Source organism: Salvelinus fontinalis, chromosome 33 (assembly GCF_029448725.1).
Source record: "Salvelinus fontinalis isolate EN_2023a chromosome 33, ASM2944872v1, whole genome shotgun sequence".
NCBI lineage: Eukaryota > Metazoa > Chordata > Actinopteri > Salmoniformes > Salmonidae > Salvelinus > Salvelinus fontinalis.
The window spans coordinates 47,375,062-47,388,064 of NC_074697.1; the positions used below are offsets into that span (position 1 = coordinate 47,375,062).

At 42.3% G+C, this 13,003-nt stretch overlaps 1 protein-coding gene across 4 annotated transcripts in view; it reads left to right on the top strand.

The window, feature by feature from the left end:
* The first annotated feature begins 248 nt into the window (after positions 1-248).
* LOC129832430 (cell surface glycoprotein MUC18-like) overlaps positions 249-13,003 on the top strand; it is a 68,389-nt gene continuing 55,634 nt past the window's right edge. For all 4 annotated transcript variants that reach the window (XM_055896487.1, XM_055896485.1, XM_055896488.1 and 1 more), the window contains exon 1: positions 249-414. In XM_055896487.1, the coding sequence (XP_055752462.1) occupies positions 357-414 (58 nt within the window). In that variant the 5' untranslated portion in view covers positions 249-356. The remainder of the gene's footprint in view (positions 415-13,003) is intronic.

The following is a 13,003-nucleotide window of genomic DNA, read 5'->3' on the forward strand; positions in this document are numbered from 1 at the left end:
ATGATGAGTGCTTGCTTTGTTGTCCAACAGATCTTGTGTCCTTTCTGTCATCCTCTGAACCCCGTTTATTGCTTTTCGCTGCTATATTTTCTATTATATCCTATTCTATTCTAGACAATTGAGGAAACCTTGTACCAAACCATGTTATCATTTTGCAATCTGTTCATAACGATTAGGCTACTTACTGTATTGAGCTCCCTCCCCTATAAGTTCCTCCTACCAACAGCACAGTCGCTGTCAACCCTATCTGCCCTACATCTCTTGCCTCTCTAGCACCCTGCGTCTGTCTTGCAGTTTGCCAGGATCGGCCAGTCTTCACACTCACTCTCAGGACGACACTGGGCAGAAGAAACAACATGGCTTTACGAATGAACGCGTTCGTGGGACTTTTCCTGCTTTCTCTGACCTGGAAAGGTATGTGACCTAATGCAGATCTAACTTCTTGAAAACTCTGCAAAGGATTCGGTTTTCAGCGGTGTATCGTTTTGTGACTGTACTGTACATTGGAAACTTTGCGGGGTTGCTTGGCTACTGAAGGCTGGCTACTTGATGGAGCGCTACTCTGCCCCGCTCTGAATAAGGCTGCGTAGACCCAGCAAACTTCAAACATGTGATGTTGCTATCTTGTTCTGGTATTTTTCTGGTCAATCGTTTATGTAAGTTGAAAAGCAAATGATATCTTATTATCACAAATTATGAATCTAGCTGCATGGGGTGTAAAAAGCATATCTGTTTTCTACTGTCAGTTATAGTTAAATTATACTGTATGGAATTAAAACGTTTTTTTAACCTTTATTTAACTAGGCAAGTCAGTTAAAAACAAATTCTTATTTACAATGACGGCCTATCAGGGAACAGATTTGTATCTTGTCAGCTCAGGGATTCGGTCCAGCAACTTCTCAGTTACTGGCCCAATGCTCCAACCACTAGGCTACCTACCGCCCCAATGTATGTGGACTAGTTACAATAACGGATTAATTCAAGTAATTGGAAGTCTTTGCGCATTACATCAGAACACGCGTGCACGTCTAATGCGTTTAAAATAGTTATTTATTTGTCATCATATAAATAATAGTAGTAAGTGAACAGAATAAGTGGATTGAATTAGTCACCCCTATACAGCAATTTCTGTCTTAAAAGGTGGTTATTAGATTGTGTCATTTAGCCTATGCATATTATCAAAAAGGTAAGCTCTTTTTTCATGCTGTTATGCATGCCCTCACTATTACTGTATATGATTAATCATTTTGTTTTGACTGAATGCCCAGAGACTGTAATGTTAAGAATGTGTGACTCTTGTGGAATGCAATCTGTAACTGGCTATGAAAAATATGAAAATGGTCTCAAAGAGACCACTTTTCGAGTCTGTTCTATAGCTAACTTCTTTTAGATCAAAACTATACTAGACTATTTATTCAGATAACTGCAATTGTGAAAAGCATTGCACTGATGCGATTATATATTTAGGCAGTAAGGCACCGGGGGGTGTGGTATATGGCCAATATACCATGGCTAAGGGTGGTTCTTAGGCAAGATGCAACGCAGAGTGCCTGGATACAGCCCTTGGCCGTGGTATATTGGCCATTTACCACAAACCCCTGAGGTGCCTTATTGCTATTATAAACTGGTTACCAATGTAATTAGAGCAGTAAAAATAAAAAATAACTCATATCCGTGGTATGATATGGTGATATACCATGGCTGTCAGCCAATCTGCGTTCAGGGCTTGAACCACCCAGTTTATAATTGACCATAATGAAAGATTTAAATTATTTATAATTTTAGGTAGCCTACTCTAAGGTCTAGCTATGTTTTTGTTAGATGCTTCGCAGATATACTGGTTGTTACAAATGTTTTTGGGGTCATTTGGTGGAATATGGAAAATCAGCTGCCTAGCTGCTTACTGTCAGGTCATGTCTTCCTACCAGGGTTAATCTTTGTCAGTCATGTTACAGTAGTGAATAGCATATCTGTGTTATCACCAGACCACGAGACGTGAGTCAAATATCATCACTGTGTGATGGGTGCAGTATGCCTGCACTTACCAAATCTACACATAAATCAAACCAGAACGATTCCTAGGTGAAAAAGGTGAGGGGAAATGAAGGAAAAATGGATGGAAACAAGACACATTGTATTTGTATTTATTAGGGATCCCCATTAGCTAGTCTTCCTGGGGTCCAAACACATTAAGGCACTTACATCACAAATAAAACAGTACACCATATAACATTATTACACCACAACTTATCTACAATACAAAATGTATAATACCACCTGACAACAATATTACACAATGTACGTGTGTGTAGAGTGCGCGTGCTAGCATCTGTGTGTCTTCCTCTTCACAGTCTCCTCTGTTCCATAAGGTGTATTGTGATCTGTTTTTTAAATCTGATTCTACTGCTGCATCAGTTACGTGATGTGGAATAGAGTTCCATGTAGTCATGGCTATATGTAGTACTATGCGCCTCCCGTAGTCTGTTCTTGACTTGGGGATTGTGAAGTGACCTCTGGTAGCATGTCTTTTGAGGTATGTATGCATGGGTGTCCGAGCTGTGTGCTAGTAGTTTGAACAGACATTTCGGTGCATTCAGCATGTCAACACTTCTTACAAAAACAAGTAGTGATGAAGTCAATCTCTCCTCCTCTTTAAGCCATGAGAGATTTACATGCATATTATTAATGTTAGCTCTCTGTGTACATTTAAGGCCGAGCCGTGCTGCCCTGTTCTGAGCCAATTGTAATTTTACGAGGTCCCTCTTTGTGGCACGTAACCATATGACTGAACAGTAGTCCAGGTGCGACAAAACTATGGCCTGTTGGACCTGTCTTGTTGATAGTGTTGTTAAGAAGGCAGAGCAGCGCTTTATTATGGACAGACTACTCCCCTTCCTAGCTACTGTTGTATCAAAATGTTTTGACCATGACAGTTTATTACAATCCAGGGTTACTTCAAGCAGTTTAGTCAAATCAAATCAAAGTTTATTTGTCACATACGCCGAATACAACAGGTGTAGACCTTCTGGTGAAATGCTTACTTATCAATAGTAACCAATAGTGCAAAAAAGGTATTAGGTGAACAATAGGTAAGTACAGAAATAAAAACAACAGTGAAAAACAGTAGCGAGGCTATATACAGTAGCGAGGCTATAAAAGTAGCGAGGCTACATACAGACACCGGTTAGTCAGGCTGATTGAAGTAGTATGTACACATGTAGATATGGTTAAAGTGACTATGCATATAGGATGAACAGAGAGTAGCAGTAGCGTAAAGAGCGGTTGGCGGGTGGCGGGACACAATGCAGACAGTCAATTGAACTTGCTCAAATTCCACATTATTCATAACAAGATTTATGAATGAGATTTATCTAAGGTTTAGGGTTTAGTGAATGATTTGTCCCAAATACAATGCTTTTAGTTTTAAGATTTAGGACTAACTTATTCCTTGCCACCCATTCTGAAACTAACTGCAGCTCTTTGTTAAGGGTTGCAGTGATTTCACTCGCTGTAGTAGTTGACGTGTATAGTGATGAGTTGTCTCCATACATAGACATACTGGCTTTACTCAAAGACAGTGACAAGTTATTAATAAAGATTGAAAAAGTAAGGGGCCAAGACAACTGCCCTGGGGAATTCCTGATTCTACCTGGATTATGTTGGAGAGGATTCCATTAAAGAACACCCTCTGTGTTTTGTTAGACAGCTAACTCTTTATCCACAATATAGCAGGGGGTGTAAAGCCATAACACACATGTTTTTTCAGCGGCAGAATACGATCAATAATGTCAAAAGGCGCACTGAAGTCTAACAAAACAGCTCCTACAGTCTTTTTATCATCAATTTCTCTCAGCCAATAATCAGTAATTTGTGTAAGTGCCGTGTTTGTTGAATGTCCTTATCTATATGCGTGCTAAAGTATGTTGTCAATTTGTTTACAGTAAAATAGCATTGTATCTGCTCAAACACAATTTTTTCCAAAAGTTTACTAAGGGTTGGTTACAGGCTGATTGGTCGGCTATTTGAGCCAGTGAACGGGGCTTTACTATTCTTGGGTAGCGGAATGACTTTTGCTTCCCTCCAGGGAGGACTTTTGCTTCCCTCCACACACTTTCTAGTAGGCATAGATTAAAGATAATATTGCAAATAGGAGTGGCAATATCGTTCGCTATTATCTTCAGTAATTTTCCATCCAAGTTGTCAGACCCCGGTGGCTTGTCATTGTTGATAGACAACAATATTTTTTTCACCTCTTCCACACTGACTTAACAGAATTCAAAATTACAATGCTTGTCTTTCATAATTTGATCAGTTATACTTGGATGTGTAGTGTCAGCATTTGTTGCTTGCATGTCATGCCTAAATTAGCTAATCTTGCCAGTAAAAAAATCATTCAAGTAATTGCCAATATCAGTGTAATGAATGATATCAGTGGGTTGAATGAGCCATCTGATTCAATGAATGATGGAGCCGAGTTTGCCTTTTTGCCCAAAATGTTATTTAAGGTTTTTAAAGTCTTTAAAGATTCTCCCATGATGTGAAGCAAAGAGGCACTGAGTTTGAAGGTAGGCCTTGAAATACATCCACAGGTACACCACCAATTGACTCAAATTATGAAATTAGCCTATCAGAAGCTTCTAAAGCCATGACATCATTTTCGGATATTTTCCAAGCTGTTTAAGGGCACAGTCAACTTAGTTTATGTAAACTTCTGACCCCCTGGAATTGTGATACAGTGAATTATAAGTGAAATAATCTGATGTCCCAACCGACTTGCCAAAACGATAGTTTGTTAACAAGACATTTGTGGAGTGGTTGAAAAACTAGTTTTAATGACTCCAACCTAAGTGTATGTAAACTTTCGTCTTCAACTGTATTATCCAGATACTGACTGTTAGCACTTGGTTGTTTATAGCAGCTTCCCACAAGAATGGGCTTTAAGTGAAGCAGATGAACCTATAGCCATAGTACTTCAACAGTATTTAACATGAGATCCTCTCTAAGCTTTACAGGAACGTGGTTCTGAACATTAACAGCAACACCCCCGCTATTGGCGTTTCTGTATTTGATGTAAATGTTATAACCATGTATTGCTACCACTGTATCATCAAATGTATTATCTAAGTGGGTCTCAGAATATAAATGCCATCTGTTATTAGCAAGTTATTGATTTCACGAACCTTACTTTTCTGGGATGCTTGATTTTTTATTGCTTTAATTGGAAGCTTAGCAGAAGTAGACATGCTCATGTTATTTATGTTTAATTAATAGTGTAGGGTGAGCTGCACACAGTGGACTTCCTACTAGGGCACATGAACCCTGTTCATTGGCACATGATTACTGAATACAATAGCTGTATGATCAACAGAGGCATTCAGGGCAGCAATTTGTAAGTCGCTCTGGATAAGAGCGTCTGCTAAATGACTTAAATGTAAATGTAAATGTAGAGGGACATAAATTAGGTTACTTACATTATGTCTGCCAATGTCTCTGGGATAATGTACATTTGCTGCAGCATTATGACAACTCAGCGACAGAATGGTAGGGATTTATCTGAGCTGGGCTTGGGTCATTGATAAGTAATTGTCTCAATGCAGCCTTGAAATGCGTGGACTGAGTCCAGGAGCCAAGATGATTTGGATGGAATCCATCATTCCTTTAGATCATCTTCTGTTTCAAAGTTATCTGCAAAAGTGATTTCAACAGTAGCCTGCTGAATTCTTTAACACCCGCGGCCCAAAGATGGTACCGGACCTGAAATAATTGGTTGTTTTTTGGAATCTTTCAGTGCTAGAATCAGGTCTTTACAATCTATTTTCAGAAGTTCCCGAGCTAGCCCCCCTAATGTAGTTTGAAGCAGAAGCAGCCTTGTAATGTCCAGTACTCCAGGATAGCACAGAGTTTTTCCACCCGGGAACCATGATGTTTCCTACCATAGAACTGCCGATGACGACGGCTGGTGCAATGGTTGAGGAGGTCCGGCCTTTCTTTCGCTCATGTGGTTTGGCAAAACCCTCGAGGACCAAAGGGCAGTGGGGATCGATGGACCCAAGCCAGCTGTAGTATCCATTGTGGATCATGAATGGGCCGGAGTCTCAGACAGCCTCACGGTCTGATGAGGGTGGGAGCTCTGAGGATCTGAACCTGAGGTACCAGAGAGGGAGACAGAACAGAGGACGAAGGCGCAGGGGCCTCCGAATCCGATCTCGAATCAGAAGCCGCCATGGAAGAAGGTGCCGGAGCCTCTGGATCCAGGGCAGCGAAGCTGTTTCTGGTCTGTGTCCGATCCGGGCACAACATCTCCAAGGAGAGCCCCGTTGCAAGAGGACAATGTTTTCAGTTTACACTGCGAGTGACATATCTCCATGTCTGGTTGGTAGGATTGAGAACAGGAACATCCACCAGGATCATCCCACCAACTCCATTCTCCAAGGAACGGGGAGACCCCTTCTGGGAGGGATCCCTGCAGAGTACCGGCCAGTTGGCTGTGGAGAGCCGACACTTCCATCAGGCCAGAGTGGCGTCCGGCTACTAGCGTGGAAGAGAATGAAAAATCAGACGGGCGTGGATTCCCCAGTAGCTTGCTTAGGTTCGCTACCTGTTTGCTAAGAGTAGACACGTTGCCCCTGTAGTCCTCTGCAAGCAAACAGCTGCTACATTGGAAGTCTTGTTGGTCCACATTGTCCCGGAATAAAGGAAATTAAACACAGCCCCTGCAGCATTTGTTAGCGTCCTCCACTTGAGGCTCCATGCTAGCTAGGCTAGCTAAGCCAGCCGGTACTCCATGTCACCCCTCTTGGCAGGGAACTCCCAACTTGTCCGAGAGAGAACCACACAGTGATCAAAAATGTCAGGCCAAGCTAAGCTTACACCAAACACACAATTAATGTCAATTTTTTTAATTCACAATGTGAAAAATGAATGGTGGTGTAGAGTATTATAACACAGGCTAGTAAAACACGTTTGTCAACAACACGATCAGTGGAAGGGTGCGGTGGCCTGTTGGTGCATATAATACCCTTATTTATAGATCGGTCATTTCAAAGCATTTTTTTCATACCGTTTGTCTGTTTTTTGTTTGTTTAGACAGACGGTCATGGCTTCCCTCTTTCCCCTATAACCCTTCCTTTGCATGTCTGACTTCCCTTCCCTCTTACCCCTTTCCATCCTCTTCCCACCTCCCCTTTTATCCCACACCCCTTGTCTCTCAGGAAGGTGATGGTAGTTTTGGACTACTGTCGGAGTGCCATAGCTATCATGTTAAAAATACAGATAGCAGGGGTCGATAGCAGGTTACGTCATATGAATTTATAGGCTACGTCCTCAGTCTTTACTGTTGGTCATGTTCTTGATTTCTTACTATGGATTTGGATTAACAGCATTCAATTCATGTTGTCAAGTTTAATTTCAAACAAGTTACCTTTTCCTGCAGTCAAATTACCTAATGGGCTTATGGGTGGAATGTTATTAATATTTTTTGTAATTTCATAATTAATAAACATTATTTTTAAAAACCTGCAGAAAATCTGGTGTTTCTATGTCAAACAGTTTTGTTATATTTCAGTCTTCTGCGATGTATTTTTGTTTCAAAGTTTATTTTTTTTAGACTAGCAGCTACCTCAAACACATGGTTATGGGCTTACAAAAAAAGAAGACACCTGTACCATGTCAGATATAGAGTTGAAATGTATTCAATTTTGAGTTTGCATCCAAATATAACACTTTATACATATCACAGAAGACTGAAATATAACAAAACTGTGTGACCCTGCAGTAAAAGGTTAAACACACATGATTTCAAATGATCATATGCTGTCTGTCTGGTCTATTCTTCGATGGGCATCATTTACATCTGACAGCTGCATGAAACGTCAGATGGGTTCAGTCTGAAAAGAACGTGTCTAGTCTGGTCTTGCTGTGTTGGAATTCATATCAGCCTCAATTGATTACTATGCCAGAGTGATCAAAAGTTATCGCCCTTATCTCCTTGCTATCCAGGCCAAGCGTCATATTGGACACAGAATGCCAGCTTGTTATTGGCCACAAGGCCCCAGCAAATGGTTTGATATTTACCCTCAAAGTAGGAACATTACTTGAATAATTTATCTAAATACATAAATGAAGCTGCTTATACCTAAATAAACCTTCTGTATCTTAGGAAATGTATTGATTGCTCTTTTCTGTCTCAAATAAGTCTTTCACGATAGTAAAAACATTATATTTCCGAGGCATCAAAGGAGGGATGGTAGCGTCAGGGATTCCTATAACGACCCTTTGATAATAATAGAATCTACTTCCTGTAACGCCAGACAATTACAGGGTCAAAGGGCATGCTCATCACAAAGACATCTCCCATTAAATGGCCATCTTTTTCACCATGGCTGAGAGAAGCTGGTGAGGGCCTGGGTGCCCCGTTCCGGACAACTGCTGTTGCGAGGGGCCGCCTGTCAATGTACACAATAAAAGTCCTTGTGCCCAACCTCACAACTTTTACATAATGAAGTGCAGATCTGGGCAGCGAATCAGCGGAGAGCTGTGCTTGAAACGGAAGTCCCTAAATTCAGGCCTCTGGCAGAGGCGATAGAGCGTGGAATGCCACTGTTTCACTTCCAAGCCCCATTTTAATTTTCACTGTGACAGAGTTCTTACATTAGAAAGCCTTGTTCACCTTAACTTTCTGATAAAAGCAACCGGTTACAGCCAGTGGCATGCATTCTCCATCCCCATCCTGTTTATGTAACAATGAATTGTTTAGGTAGAACCCCCCCTACAGTCAAATGTATCCAGGAATTCAAAGTAGTAACCTGGGACGTGATCCTGCATAATTCATATATTTTTTCACACTCTGCTTGGAATCATTGTGAGTGAAGCCTCACCACAGACTCATGCCTGATGTCTATAATGACCTATCAGATATGGTGATTGGGGAGCATGTACGGTATGTACCTAGGGGCAATAATTAACATTTAGTCATAGATCAGTGGGTTCATCATACATTTTTTCAAGAAATCTCAATATTTCACATATTTATCGTTAACTTTTGTGTGTAATGACAACATATACATCATCCATCAAATGTGTGACATAACAAATGTGACAGATCGTATTACATAATGTGCAACACCTAAGAAATGTGTCATATCATGTAAATGTTATGTAGGTCTAACCCTATACAAATGCTTTATACTTTTACATTTGAAAGCAGGCCATAACCAACCAACACAAAGTCCTTGTGACAAAGTCAAGAAACGGGCCACCTGCGCTTCTTGATATTGTTCGTTGTTACTGTGCAACATCCATCAGAAACGCTTTTGGGCAATGTAAATTCACACAATGGTCATTCTTCACACAGTGGCCATTCATCGGTTTTAGACCTGTGTGACAATGTCTTACAATGTAAATCATATTGGCAAACATAATGTACTGTGAAATTGTTTTTAAAGTAATATCTAAAATAAACACACATTCCTCATAAACTGTATACATCTTGCAAAGCATAAACTTGTAACCTACATCAGCAGACTTACTAAAATGTTATCATTTCAAAGAATTAGCAAGAAGGGACAGGAACAGAAACATGAACGTAGGACACTTCATGTGATTTATTTTTCAGCATTTAGCATCTTGCACTGTCTTGCATCCTACTTGTAATCTGACTCAAAAAGAGGACAATGAGGCTGAGCTGTGATGATGTTGCTTGGTTACTGGTATGGTGCTCTGAAGTCTGAAGACACATCAATGCTAACTGGGATAGTACCTGATTGATCGATAGTCACGATGTTATAAAAACACGTTGTCCTCACCTCTAAACGGCTAGAGGAAGTTGTCAGGGTATGTTTTCTAGGGAAGTTATGGGTCGTTAAGGAAACTTGGGGGCTTTTCCAATTGCCCCTATGATGGGATTAGGTTAAAACAACAACCAGAGGCAGTTAAGGATCTGCTAGCGTAATGTTAGTTTAATTGTACCCCAAAGGATCTGTCCTGCAACCGTATTTCTGCTATATCTGGCTAGCTAGAAAGGTGCACATTTTCTTTACGTTGAGCAGCCTGTCAAAGCTATTGAACAAAGCCAGGCTTCCTGATGTACCCTCTCTCAGCAGTCTGCAGCCATACTGGTGTACGGATTCAGGAAAGTTCCACAAGCCAAGCTTAGTGATTATAAATAGAATTTTAAATCGAATCAATCTTCCATTAACTTGTGGGTACAAGATGGCGAGATGGCAAGATGGCACCGACAGAGAGGGTCCCCTCACTTCTAGTCCTTAGGAAACTATGCAGTATTTTGTTTTTTATGTATTATTTCTTACATTGTTAGCCCAGAAAATCTTAATTTTTATTACATACAGCCGGGAAGAACTATTGGATGTCAGAGAGACGTCAAATTACCAACATTACGACCAGGAATACGACTTTCCCAAAGCGGGTCCTTTGTTCACACCACCACCCAGGGCATTTGATCTGATCCCAGAGTCCGACCCAAAACAACTTCGCCGCAGAAGAGGTAGACGGAGCGACCTCCTGGTCAGACTTCGGAGGCGTGCACAACAACCACCGCTTCCGAGTATATTACTTGCCAATGTCCAGTCTCTAGATAACAAGGTAGACGAAATTAGGGCAAGGGTTGCTTTCCAGAGAGACATCAGGGATTGTAACATAATCTGTTTCACGGAAACATGGCTCTCTCGGAATATGTTGTCGGAGTCAGCACAGCCACTGCGTCGCGCTGAAAAGAAATAAACATCTCTCTGGGAAGAAGAAGGGCGGGGGTGCATGCTTCATGATTAACGACTCATGGTGTAATCGTAACAACATACAGGAACTCAAGTCATTTTGTTCACCTGACCTAGAATTCCTCACAATCAATTGCCAACCATATTATCTCCCACGAGAATTCCTGTCGGTTATTGTCACAGCCGTGTATATTCCTCCTCATGCCGATACCATGACGGCCCTCAAGGAGCTTCACTGGACTCCATGCAAACTGGAAACCATATATTCTGAGGCCTCATTTATTGTAGCTGGGAATTTTAACAAATTTGAGAACAAGGCTACCTAAATTTTATCAGCATATTTATTGGAGCATTCGTGCAGGTAATACACTGGATTACAGCTACTCTAACTTCCGCGATGCATACAGGCCCTCCCCCGCACTCCCTTCGGCAAAGCTGACCATGTCTCCATTTTGTTCCTCCTGTCCTATAGGCAGAAACTCAAACAGGATGTACCCATGACGAGAACTATTCAACGCTGGTCTGACCAATCGGAATCCACGCTTCAAGATTGTTTTGATCAATCGGACTGGGAATAATAATATTGATTTATACGCTGTTTAGGTGAGTGAGTTTAAAAGGAAGTGCATTGGAGATGTTGACTCCACTGTGACTATTAAAACCTACCCTAACCAGAAACCGTGTTAAGATGTCAGCATTCGTGCAAAACTGAAAGTGTGAACCACCGCATTTATCCATGGCAAGATGACTGGGAATATGGCCGAATACAAACAGTGTAGTTATTCCCTCCGCAAGGCAATCAAACAAGCGAGGACTGCAGCCCAAGGACTGCGGCCCCTCCCTCTCCTTCTCCGTGGCCAACGTGAATAAGACATTTAAACGTGTTAACCCTAGGGAAGGCTGCCGGCCCAGACGGCATCCCTAGTCACGTCCTCAGAGCATGCTTAGACCAGCTAGCTCGTGTGTTTACGGACATATTCAATCTCTCCCTATCCCAGTCTGCTGTCCCCACATTCTTCAAGATGGCCACCATTGTTCCTGTACCCAAGAAGGCAAAGGAAACTGAACTAAATGACTATCGCCCCGTAGAACTCACTTCTGTCATCATGAAGAGCTTTGAGAGACTAGTCAAGGATCATATCACCACCTTACCTGCCACCCTAGACCCACTTCAATTTGCATACCGCCCCAATAGGTCCACAGACGATGCAATCGCCATCACACTGCCCTATCCCATCTGGACAAGAGGAATACCAATGTAAGAATGCTGTTCATTGACGACAGCTCAGCATTCAACACCATAGTACCCTCCAAGCTCATCATTAAGCTTGAGGCCTTAGGTCTCAACCCCGCCCTGTGCAATTGGGTCCTGGACTTCCTGATGGGCCGCCCCCAGGTGGTGAAGGTAGGAAACAACATCTCCACCCTGCTGATCCTCAACACTGGGGCCCCACAAGGGTGCGTGCTCAGCCTCCTCCTGTACTCCCTGTTCACCCATGACTGTGTGGCCATGCACGCCTCCAACTCAATCATCAAGTTTGCAGACAAAACAACAGTAGTGGGCTTGATTACCAACAACGACGAGACAGCCTACAGGGAGTAGGTGAGGGCACTCTGAGTGTGGTGTCAGGAAAACAACCTCTCACTCAATGCCAACAAAACATAGCAGATGATTGTGGACTTCAGGAAACTGCAAAGGGAGCACCCCCATATCCACATCAACGGGACAGCAGTGTAGACGGTGGAAAGTTTTAAGTTCCTCGGCGTACAGATCACGGACAAACTGAAATGGTCCACCCACACAGACAGTGTGGTGAAGAAGGCACAACAGCGCCTCTTCAACCTCAGGAGGCTGAAGAAATTTGGCTTGCCACCTAAAACCCTCACACATTTTGAAAGATTGTCACGCCTGCTCCCGCTCTTCCCCCCTGGCGCTCGAGGGCACCAGGCTCCCCAGCATTGCCGACTCCTGCCACCATCATTACGTACACCCTCCTTCCCCCCGTCACGCGCATCAGCGTATTATTGGACTCACCTGGACTCAATCAGCTGTTTATTACCTCCCCTATATTTTTCAGTTCCCCATCTCTGTTGCTGCATTGATTGTCGTTTGTCATTGTGTTGACGCTGTGTCTGTATTGCTCTTTGTCTGTTCCTAATTAAATGTAAACTCCCGGTACCTGCTTCTCTTCTCCGGCGTCGGTCCTTACACAGATGCACAATTGAGACCATCCTGTCGGGCCGTATCACCGCCTGATGGAATAAGAATATGT